General features: G+C 41.9%; 1 protein-coding gene across 5 annotated transcripts in view; it reads left to right on the plus strand.

Annotated features, from left to right (window-relative positions):
• MYRIP (myosin VIIA and Rab interacting protein) overlaps window positions 1-12,584 on the plus strand; it is a 370,434-nt gene that overhangs the window by 148,979 nt on the left and 208,871 nt on the right. For 4 of the 5 annotated variants that reach the window (XM_058729485.1, XM_058729487.1, XM_058729486.1 and 1 more), the window contains exon 3: window positions 5,182-5,403. The exons of the other annotated variant lie outside the window; for it this stretch is intronic. In XM_058729485.1, coding sequence (XP_058585468.1) covers window positions 5,182-5,403 — 222 coding nt within the window. The remainder of the gene's footprint in view (window positions 1-5,181; window positions 5,404-12,584) is intronic. 5 annotated transcript variants of the gene reach the window in all.

Raw genomic sequence — 12,584 nt, forward strand, 5'->3', positions numbered from 1 at the left:
GAAATATCAGAGGCAAGAAGAAATGACGAACAAAGAAATCTGTAAATGTGGATAAATCTATACAAATGTCAACTTAAAAAATAGTAAATGAATTCTGCCTCTGGTATTGACGAAGTAATCTCCTATTGGACCAACCCTCTTGCAGATAAAAAGTGTACTTTCTGGGCACAACACAAAACCATTTACTGCACAGCACCCCATTTGCAACCAAATCCAAGAGGTACGAGAGGGATGTTGCCACTTGGAGGAAGGAAATAGCCCCAGAATTTCCTGTGTTCAGGGCTTTTCGTCTGAGAGCAGGTCCCAGACTGCATCACGGGGGGTGGCTAAAACTATGGCTGAACAATATTAAGAATAATTTTTGCAGTTACAAAGCAAGATCGAACCCAAACACTCTCAATAATAACATAGACCATTAGAGGGAATTAACATGATGTTGATGAGGGGAAAGCTGTTAACAGTAGGTGTTAATCCCAATATGCATGTTAACCACTAAAAGAAGTAACAAAGAACATAAAATGCCAGATCATGCTTGGGAAAGCAAAGACAATGAAGAATATCAATGTAATAGAAAGGAGAAAAGAAGAAAAAGAGGAAACAAATAACATTAGATAGAATTAACAGTAGATATAACAGTAGAAATAAATCCAAATGTATTAGTAATCTCAATATAAATGGTTTACACTTTCATGGGAAAAGAGATTCTCATACAGTATGAAAGTAGAAGATTCAGCTACATTCTGCTTATAATTATCCCAATCTGAAATATGATACATATGGTGAAAGTGAAGAGGTATAAAAAGATATACCCCGGCACACCATCAGTTTAAAAAATCTAAAATATTAACAAAATAACTAATATAGACTATACATATAAGACAGACTTTAAGACAAAAAGCATTATTAGGGATGAAGAGGGTTGTGTGTGATCACAAAAGGAATATTTCATTAAGTACATAACATTTATGAAACTTGATGCACCTCACATTATAGTCTTAAAAAACATGACATAAAAAATTAACTAGAATTGAAGAGAAATGGTAAATCCACAATTATAATGGGAGAATTTAATGTCTTATTCTCAATGGATAGGGAATAAATATTCTTTTCAGACACATATGGACTTTACAACAATAGAGCTTGTAGTAGGCTATCGTGCAAGTCTTAACAAGTACCAGAGAATTCACTTCTTCTAGACCCTCTTCTCTGATAAAAATGTAAAAAAAAGTAAAGGTAAAAATCAATAACAAAATCCATATATTTGGAAATATGTTAAATTATTAAAAGTAAGTGTGTTTTACTTTTTTAAGGTTTATTTTTTAGAAGTTAGGGAAAAAACTATATACAGAAAATCCTGAAGACTGAAAAAAAAACCTGATAAATGAATTCAGCAAAAGTCTCAGGATACAAAATTATATACAGAAATCGGTTTCATCTCTACACAGTAGTAATGAAGTACCAGGATAAGAAGAAACAATCCCATTTAAAATTGTACCAAAAATAATAAAATATCTAAGAATAAACTTAACCAAGGAGGTGAGAACTACAAAACATTGATGAAAGAAGTTGAAGGCAACACAAATGCAAAAATATTCCATGCTCATGGATTGGAAGAATCAATATTGCTAAAATATCCATACTACCCAAAGAAATCTACAGGTCTAATGCAATTCCTATCAAAATACCAACAACATTTTTCACAGAACTGGAACACATACTCCCACAATTTGTGTGGAACCCCCAAAGGCCCCAAAATAGCCAGAGCAGTCTTGTCTTGTAAAGCTAGAGGTATCACAATCGCAGATTTCAAGACAAAGCTGTAGTAATCAAAATAGTAGGGTACTGGCACAAAAATAGACCCATAGATCAGTGGAACAGAATAGAAAGTCCAGAAATGAGCCCACACTTATATGGTCAATTAATCTACAACAAAAGAGGTAAGAATATGCAATGCAGAAAAGACAGTATCTTCAATAAATGATGCTGAGAAAACTGGACAGCTACATGCAAAAGAATGAAACTACCAGTTTCTTACGCTATATACAAAAATAAACTCGAAATGGATTAAAGATCTAAATGTGAGACCTGAAATCATAAAATTCTTAGAAAAGACCACAGGCAATAATTTCTTTGATATTGGCCATAGAAACATTTTTCTAGATATGTCTCCTAAGGCAATGGAACCAAAAGGAAAATTAAACTATTGGGACTACACCAAATAAAAAAACTTCTGCATAGCAAAGGAAGTCATCAGTAAAACAAAAAGGCAACCTACTGAATTGAGAGAAGATATTAACAAATGATAGATATGTCCAACAAAGGGTTAATATCCAAAATACAGAAAGAAGTTAACAACACACTCCCCAAAACAAATAATACAAAATCTATTTCTGCCCATGAAAATGGGCAGAAACCTGAATAGACACTTTTCCAAAGAAGGCATACACATGGCCAACAGACACACGAAAGGATGCTCAACATCAGTAATCATCAAGAAAATGCAAGTCAAAACCATGAGATATCACCTTACACCTGTCAAAATGGCTGGAATCAAAAAGACAAGAAGTAACAAGTGTTGGTGAGGATGTGCAGAGAAAGGAACCCTTGTACACTGTTGATGGAATTGCAAACTGGAGCAGCCACTGTTGAAAACAGTATAAAGCTTCCTCAAAAAGCTACAAATAGAAATACCCTATGTCCCAGTAATCCCACCACTGAGTATTTACCCAAAGAAAACAAAAACACTAATTTGAAAAGATACACGCCCCCTTGTGTTTGTTGCAGCATTATTTACAATAGCCAAGATATGGAAGCAGCCCAAGTGTCTATTGATAGATGAATGGATAAAGAAGATGTGGTATTTACATACAATGGAATATTACTCAGCCATAAAAAAGAATGAGATCTTGCCATATGCAACAACATAGATGGATCTAGAAGGTGTAATGGTGACTGAAGTCAGTCAATCAGAAAAACAAATAACATATGATTTCACTTATATGTAGAATTTAAAAAACAAACAAAGAAAAAAGAGAAACAAAAAACAGACTCTTAACTATAGTGAACAAACTGGTGGCTACCAGAAGGAAGGTGGCGGGGCGGGGGTTGGGGGGGGAATGGGTGAAGGAGATTAAGAGCACACTTACATGATAAGCAGTGATTAATGTATAGAATTGTTGAATCACTATATTGGGCACCTGAAACTAACATAATATTGTATTTTAATTATACTTCAATTGAAAGAAGAAAAGAATAGAGCAAATTCAAAACCAGTAGAAGGGAGAAGTGGTAAAGGTGAGACTAGACTGTATTGCGGCGGAAAATAAATAAGCAACATAGACCAGCAACCAAATGCTAGTCCTTCATTTAAATTAATAAAATAAATAGACCTCACAACTTACTGATCAAAGGACAAAAAAGCTTAGGGTCAACTAAACAATATTTGGGAAGAAAAGGAGACATGATTACAAATACAGCGGTGGTCTTAAAGTCGTGAGAGAAATCTGTGAACCTCTTTATGCCAGCATTCTTGAAAATCGAAACAAAACAGACCATTTCCTAGGCTTCAAGATCAAAACAGTATATACAATACCATTTTAAAATAAGAAGGCAGGGGAGGGAGAGAGAGGCAACAGAAAGAGAGGGGATTGGGGAGAAGAAGAAGGAGAAGGGAGGGAAGCTAAAATAGCTCTGAGTAGTAGAATACAGGTAATTCTAATATGTGTCCTTTCTGCTTACCTGTGTCCTGGTTAATTTACTTCCATCCCTAATGTGTCAGGCAAGGGCAACTCCTATCCACGCAGCCATTGTTCACCATTTAGGCCATGGATTTTGAGAATTTGCTTCTGGTCGGGTGGGCCACGGAGGCCCCTGGAAAGAAAGGGGTCAGGAGGAAGCCTGGATGTGCAGAGATGGGACAGCATCATGGCTGGTGGTGGGCCTGGGGAGGCAGCCTACAGGCCAAGACGGTTGAGGACTTGAGCCCCATCTTCTCATTGTCTTCTCCATTGTGTGTCTCCTATAAAGACACTTCTCATTGGATTCGGGGCCCACCAGGGTAATCCAGGATGATCCCACCTCAAGACTGTTCACTTGATTACATCACCCTTTTCCCCAAATAAGGCACATTTCAGGCTATGGTGGTGGGAGCACGGACATACCTTTTGGGGGCCACCATTCAACCCACTGCAGGGGCTGTATGACTGAGAGGTTTATAGAAAAAGGAAGTACTTCTAAATGATGAAAGATACCATATGGCATGTAGAAAAGACAAGTGCAAGACGGGAGAAAGTATTTGCCACATACATCGTAGATTTATCTGGAATGAACTGCACCATCACAGACTGAGGGTGGAAAAATGAGGTACTTTGCTGTTACTGTTTGTGGGCATCCACTTTTGTGGCAGGAAAACCACTCAAATTTGCCAGGTCACAGTAGCTTGGCTACTTGCGGTCAGTTTTTCCTTAAGTAACTCGGCCTGTTTGGGGGCATCCTTGCCTCTCCGAGCTTCTCTTTCCTCCCCCCTGCGTGTAGACAGAAAGGCAGGCAGCGTGGTGTATTGCATTCATATGGCTGGCCGTGTGCCCAGTATGACCGTGAGCTCTTTGGAAGAAAGGATTGTCTTTGATCCAGTTCTGAATCAGCAGTGCTTGGGATTTGCCCGTCACCCGGGGAAGCTTTATTGACTTACATCGATTTGAAAGCTTTTAAAATCCCTGGGTGCGTTAGTTTCAGGGGAGGTTAAAGAGGACCGGGGCTGCATTTATCGTATTCCCAGCAGGGCTGTTGTGAGAATTAATGTTTTAGCATGGATGATCTCCTGCTCCTTTAGAAAGGCATTAATTAAGTGAAAGGTTTTATTTTTCAAGGATGTGCTTAGTTTTATGATAATTTGTATCTCAACCTATTGTCTGACATAGAAGTAAGGAGGCTCTTGGGCTTTCTCGTAGAAAATGCGACTCGCAGAAGTGCGCAAGAGTTAATCCACCAGTAGGGCTCCTCTCTGGATATCGCGTCAAGCAGTTGGTCTCTTGGAGTTTGTCGTTTGGAGGGCAGGTCGCCCAGGGCGGCGCGGCCCATGGGGGGGCCCGGGGCGGGGGGTGCTTTACAGAGAGAGCGTCCTGACCGGATGCGCTGTTTCTCTTCCCCCCGCCCCCCCCCCCCCGCCACCTGCTGGCCCAGCGAGATGAAGCAGAAGCTGGCCGAGGAAGGCAGCAAGTGCGGCATCCTCTTGAAGCACCAGAAGTTCGTGGACCACTGCTGCATGCGTTGCTGTTCGCCCTTCACCTTCCTGGTCAACACCAAGCGCCGGTGTGCCGACTGTCAGTTCAACGTCTGCAAGAGCTGCTGCTCCTACCAGAAGCACGAGAAGGTGTGGATCTGCTGCGTCTGCCAGCAGGCCAGGTGAGTGGCCGAGTGGGCTCGTCAGGGGCCCGCCGGTGGCCCCGTCTTCCTTCAGCCGGGTGGGAGCAGCAGAGGCCGGCCGGGCAGGACGAGAGTCGAGAGGTGGCCCAGGTGCGCGGGACGCCACGCGCCCTTCACAGAGAGAACGAGGCAGGGCGACGCTTCTTGTCCGGCCTGACCAGTCACCCCTTCGGCTGCGGGGGGCACAGAGCACGGGGCCGCCAGCTCTAGGGTTTGGAGAAAGCTTCCCAGGAAACAAGAAATAAGGGCAGGATGGTAAAAGATGAAAAAGCAATGCTGACGTGAAAGTGGGGTGGGGATGATGGTCTCCACGTGAGGGAAATGGCTAGCGTGGAGTCTCACGGGGACACGTATTTTTATTCTTCCCTCAGTGACTCGCAGAGCATCGGTTTGACACATTGAGTATTTGGAAACCGGTAAGCCTGATGAGCCGGGGTCTGGCGTTTGTCCTGTGGAATTCTTAAATCTTTGCTGATCCCAGCATCTGCCAGGCACATTCGTATTCATTGCGTCCTTCCTAATGCCTCGCGCCGTGAGCAAGATGGGGTGTGGCCGGTCCCAAGAACACACACAGGAGCCCCTGCCCCCCTCATCTTTTCCTTCTTTCTTCCTGCTTCGTTTGTTCACTTCCATCCTTTAACGTATCAAGTCCCAGCATTTTCCCGTAAAGCTGGTTACTGCGGATGACTGCCAAGCGCCCTTGGGATCGATCCCCAGGGAATCTGTGTCTGAGCTGTAGATACCAGAGATACCAACTGAAGCAAATGGGGTTTGTTGAGCACTCATTACCCAGGGTAGGGTGCTGCCCAGGCTCTGCATATGACTTTCAGAGCAAGGAATCCATCCGAGTCTCCATATAGCAGCTCCTTGGTAGGAGGAGGAGAAGCTCTGTGGCAACAAAGAGAAGGAGGACACTTGAGTTGTACGTGAGCCTACGATTGAGAGTGGATGATGCAAAGAGGTACATCCTGTGCCTTCCCTTTCTCAGTAAAGTTGGGTTAAGGTCAAGTGCTGATAACAAGAGAGTTGGCTGTCGGAAGAGATTATGTGCAACAGAAGTTGGAGACCCAGGCTTTGGAGCTGGGTTCTAATCATTGATTTGTGTACTTGCAACCAACGGGATCATTGTGTGTTTTGCTCCAGCCATGCTCAACCTCACATGTATAGACATGAGGAAAGTAGACGGCCGGGCTCTTCCTGGATTGGTGGCGGGGGTGGGGGGGGGGTGCGTTTCAGAACTTTAGGACAGATGCAAGGATAACGGAGTTCAAGATATTTAAAATGTAGAAATTAAAACGATAGACTAATCTGGATAGTGAAGGAAGGAAAGTCAGAAAGGAGCTGTAAATGGTGGGAAGAGGACGAAGAGGTCAGTCAGCTAGAAGTCCCTGGTAAAGTTGATGAACTGTGACCATGGGGGTATTTAGCAGAGAAAATTTTGTGTACGGGAAAAGCTGTTTGAATTAGTGGCCTCTGAAGTGGATCCATCGGGAGGTGAACATGGGCATAGGAGGTTGAGGTCTAGCTGAGGAAGCCACGGGACTAGAAGACAGGTGCACACGGATTCCAAAGTGACCAGGTTGATGGCAGAAGTATGATGGTGATCCAGGTGACATAATCTCATTGAGCAAGGAGGAGGAACTAGCAGGCCGGGAGGCGATAGCAATAAGGAGTAGAAGAGTGTGGTGTGGCCGGATATCACAATTGTGTATCCGGGCGGGCGTCACACAGCATTTGGCTCAAACACCTGCCACGGCACCACAGCGCCGCACCCGTGTTTGTGACCAGCCTAGTCTGTGGCCAATACCTTCAACTCCATTTGGAGTACCAGAGCCCGGCATGTAGGAGACACGCACATCTCTGTGGGTTGAGTAACAGAACAGGACAATGTTCCAAAGCAGCCAAATGCATGGTACAGGTGAGACTTCAGGAATTTTAAAGAGAAGGGATCCAGAGAGTGTTGGGGCATTCTTTTTCTGGAAAACAGGGGGACCCCAGATGGTACTCAGGTTGGGAAGAGGCATCACAGGGCACTCTTGGACAGGGTGTGCCATGAGCCAAAAAGATCCCACAAGGTGTGCGGAGGGCCCGGGACAGAGCACTCTTGCAGTGGCATGTAGAATTTAGGTCGGTTTAGGTGAAGAATTCGGGTTTGATCCCCGAGAGGTTGTGGCATCATTGAAATTCAAAGCATTGAGACTCTAGCAGTCATCAAAATATGCTATTCTGTACTATTCTTCATGTATTCATCTCCACACAGCAGGAAATACTAGCTCTTGCACGATCTTGTTTCTTTTCAGTTTTTCTCTTTTCCTCTTCTTGGTGGATCAGAAGAATCGCCACCTTTACTCAACAGCGAATAGCAATAAAACATGCAATCACGGCCTTTCAACCCCACATCCACCCCAAGTTGTGTGTATGGGTCTGTTATCAGCTCCAATTGAATGGCACATTGCTTTCCTTAAACAGTAGTGATGTTAAGTGGGTTCTATACTGCCTCGGGATCATATCACTGATAAATGGAAGAACCTTGCCTTGAGAGCCAGTCTGCTGATTGAATGCTGTGCTGTTTCATTTATACTATTCCTAGATTGTCTCAAGGAATAGTCAGATATTGAAACATGAGCCATAAACGGGCAGCAAATGGTTTATAAGACTGTAGTTTAAATTTCCATTTTACATTTCGAGCCACCGAAAGAGGAGGCAGGAGGCTCAGGTGACCCCATTGACCTGAATCTTGTATCATTTTCACGTCAACATCGCGTGACAACTCCCTGAGTCTCAAAAGAAGGACGTCAGAAAATAAAGAACCCTTTGTAGAAGGGATACCTTGAAAGATATCCAAAAAACTAATGTAAATTTACCTCCATTAGTTTTTTAAAGAAGGGTGGGGATTCCTGAGAAGTCATCCACATTCAGTGCGTCTAGCACAGATAGAACACACCCACACTTGTTTAATCAAAGTTGGCAGAAAGAGGATCCTGAGGAGAAGTTGGGAATTTTTCTGTTTTAATCTTGTGTAACGTCATGTGGGGACATTTCTGGGAGTCTTAGGATTGTAATAATATTGTCTGAAATCAAAGGAGATGAAAAAGTGGAGCTTGTTCCCTGTTTTCTTCAAGTTCATCATAGGAACTCGTTTAGGGAAAAAATCCGTGATGCATGTGGCAGGTTTTTGCTTCTAGAAATTTCTCTAAGGCCCAGTGTGGTAGAGAAGTATGCCTGGGTCAAAGCACCTCAGATGTAGGACCTGTGGGCTGACAGTCTTTTTTTTTTTACATTTTGAAGGATGCCTCAGAAGAGTTTATTTTTCTGATGTACTAACAGGCTGTGTAACTCCTCATTGCCACACAACAGACACAGCTAAATTCATCATGTGAAGCATTTAAGGGCCACTGTGACTTGAATCATGTCTGAAAAATTTCTGACTAGTAACAGCTTTTAAAGCCTGTCCAGTTTCTTGAAACAGGAAAAAAAAAATAGTTTACAGGAGATTACGGAGACTAAATACAGATTTTACCTGGCAAAAGCTGGTGTCATGCTGGGGGATGGCATCGTGGGCACTGTGCCTCCCTCCATGTTGTTCATTGGTTCCTCTACTCCTGGGGCAATCTGAAGTTCACCTCTTGGTCTAGAATTGATTTATTTTATTTTGGATATCCTTCCAGTAGATTCACAGTCAAGCAGTGAGATTTAAAATCGCTGTATATGTCAAAATCTATGAAGAACACATTCCGTGTGTGTGCGTGCGCGCGTGTGTGTGTGTGTGTGTGTGAAATCTCAATGAAATGGTCCATAGCTCTGTGACATTGCAGAGGTGAGCACTTTGGTGAGGCCACATTTAGACCCATTTTTCACTGCCCACTGGCCATGATGTGCTTTTTCCCTTCCTATGTAAATTAATTTCATTTTTGTTGCATTGGTTTAATTTCAAGCTGTTTATCCAGTGGCTATACCATATGCATATGGAGCCATGAATGACTATAATGATAAGAATTCTGGTCCACAAAAAATTAAGGGGCTAAGAGTCGAGGGTAGACATTTATGCAAAAAAAATTAACAAATTGCGTCAGAAATAAATGACTATCAGGCACCTGAGCCTGTCTCTGGTGTAGTTCTAAATGAGCGATTTGGATTAGAAATGTAGGGCTCATCAGGGAGGACCCAAATTGTGTCTAGTCTCTGTAAAAATAGTAGAATCTGTAAATTCACCTTTCTTCTTTTTTGTCTCGTGTCCTGGTGTTCTGTTTGGTTATTTATTACAGTAAAAATATTTCAATTTTAAATGAAAATTCCCTTTTAATGGTCATTGCTAAAATTATGATGCTGGTTAGTTCATCATCTGTTCTTTTGCTTCATATGTTTTGCATTAAAATATATATTTTTTGTCAGTTTAGAATTTTTAACTTTGGGAAATTAACAAACCTTAGATGAATTTATTATAGAATGAATGATGGATTATTTATTTTAGGGATTATATAGCCAATTGGATACTACTGAATCATTCCGTCATATACGTATATATATATGTATATACATATATATATGTAAATTGATCTTCTCAACAACTTCTTGTATAGATTTATCCAAACACTAAAAATAAGGATGTAATAGTAGTTGCATTTTAAGAACTTCTACAGGAAACAAAACTTTCAGAATGAGCCCAGACCTTGCTTCCCAGCCACTGTCATTTGCGGTCAAATTGATTCAAGAACAACACTCCTATTTTCCTTGGGAACAAATTGGCTTCCTAGTAGTTCTTTGCTTCATTATAAAAATTGTTCTCTCTGATTTTTGTCACTTTGTGCTATTATCTTTAACACAGACCAATTTGGGAGATTGTTGTCAGGGAGTGAGAAAAAAAAATTATCCTTGGAATTGAAATCAAAACACATCTCCTCATTATGCTTGTGTCATTTGCTTTGTTTTTTCTGAGACAACTTAAGGCTTCGTTTCTTTTCACTTGGAGCTGAATATCCTTTACTTCTACCTGATCATTTATTCCTTGGGTCGTCACACAGTCCACATGATTCGTAAACTAGCATTACTGACCTTTTGGTATAAACTCCACAGTATGTTTGAGAGATACCCCAGTGGATTTGCAATATCCCTGAGGAAGATACAGTAATATTAAAAATTCTCATCATATGATAAAGACATTCACAAGGGAGCAAATATTTGGAAAATATTGAACTTCACTAGAACGCAAGGGGGTAGAGATTTATGCTTCAAGTAGTTTTGTTTTCCTCATTAAATTAGTGATTTTTTTTCACCATTCTACTCAGTGTTGATGACGGTAGACTGAGAAAGGCACCCTTATCCATTGCTGGTGGAATCGAAATGGACATTATCTTTTACCGACACGTATCAAGAGCCTTTAGTGTGTCCAAGCCCCTGAACCCAATCATTTCATTTTTGAATACTGCACAAAAATGAGGTGTGCTGAATTATTTGTAATACAAAAACAGAAGTAATCTAAATGTCCAACAGCAGAACAGTGGAAGAAAATTAGGGCATATTCAACTTAATAGATTATGATGAGGCCTTTAAAGTAGTGTATACATTGTATTAGCAAATACAAATTTACAAGGGTAAATTCTTACATTAAAACATTATATTAAAAACTGCAATGTAGGGGTGCCTGGGGGACTCCGTCGGTTAAGCATCCGACGTCAGCTCAGATCATGATCTCGCGGTTGGGGAGTTCGAGTCTCCCATGGGGCTTTCTGCTGTGATCACAGAGCCCACTTCAGATTCTCTGTCCCCGAGTGTGCTTACGCTCTCTTTCTCTCTCAGAAATAAATAAACATTAGAAAAAACTACAATGAAAAATGTGTGTACAATATAATTGCCATATAATAAAAGAAACAAAAAAGACTGAAAGGGAATACACTATCAATGCTGTTAACATTGGCATTGGGAGATAACATATGGATAAATCATTTTTCTCTTACCTCTATTTTCCAATAAGTTTCCAAATTTCCCACATTTTACGCATGTGCTTTTATAACCAGGTGTACATAAAGCAAACATGAAATCTGGGATGTGCTCCTTTCTCGCCTTCCCATTCCAAATCCTCTCGCCCATCACCTCATTGTTGCTGTTCCCCCAACAGCACCCTGCTTTCCACCACAGAGCTAAAACCACCCAGCTTCCCGGGGAAAATGGACCCGTCAAAGGGAACTTGTATTTTGAAGGCCCATATAACGGGCACTTTAGGTTATGGATAGCAGCCTGTCTATAACAGATCTCCACAGAGACTGTGACTGCAGCACTCAGACTAATCATTGTCAGAGTGACCTGAATCATGAGGCAGTTGGGAATTTGGAAAACTATAAATTGTCCCCAGTGAAAGCTAAGCATCTAAATTCTGGTCACTGATTTTTTACTATGAATAGATTAAATAACAAATATATCAAGAGTGCCTGCTAAGGGCATGGGATTGAATTTGCCTTTTCGGATGAATTATTTCATGTAACCCTCATAAGAACTCTGAGAGAGGGCAAGAGATTAGCCCCGTTTTAGAGGCAGGGCGGTCTGAAATGTGGAATGACCAAGTGGCTAGCCAAGGTCACTTTGTCAGTCTCAAGTTCAGGAGTCTCCTTACAATCTCCCCAGGAATGCAGCCTCTGGGCCCCTCTCCTTCAGCTGCCCGGCAGGCCTCCTTGCTCAGCCAGCCACCTGGACCCTATTTTTAAGTCTGCAGAAGCAGGGGACAGCCTGTGCTCCCAGACGGTGTTAAAGGGATAGTGTAGATTTCAGTTCCTCTTGACGTGCACATTTGCACTTCCTGTACAGCCAGAGCAGTGAGGACAGACTGAGACACGGGAGGGAACATCAGGGAAGGAGGAAAAGTGTGGTAGCTTCACAGCCCATGCCACCACAGTGCACTCCCCTCCCGTTGGCCCTTTGGGCTCCTCACAGCCCCACTTACCTGAGATGTGTCACTCTAACGTGTATCCTATCTGTGCCATCAGGGTCGAGTGGGTACTGTATCCGTTGAATGACTGACTGAATCTCCGAAAGCCTGCATTTTTAGGAAAGATACAGACTATGACATTGTGTGACATTGAACATTAAGAGCATGAACTAAATACTTGAGCTATTTTTGGTAAACCAGTGGCCTCTGAACACATCATTCTAACAGGTTTTAAAAAAGA

Source organism: Neofelis nebulosa, chromosome 5 (assembly GCF_028018385.1).
Source record: "Neofelis nebulosa isolate mNeoNeb1 chromosome 5, mNeoNeb1.pri, whole genome shotgun sequence".
Classification (NCBI taxonomy): Eukaryota; Metazoa; Chordata; class Mammalia; order Carnivora; family Felidae; genus Neofelis; species Neofelis nebulosa.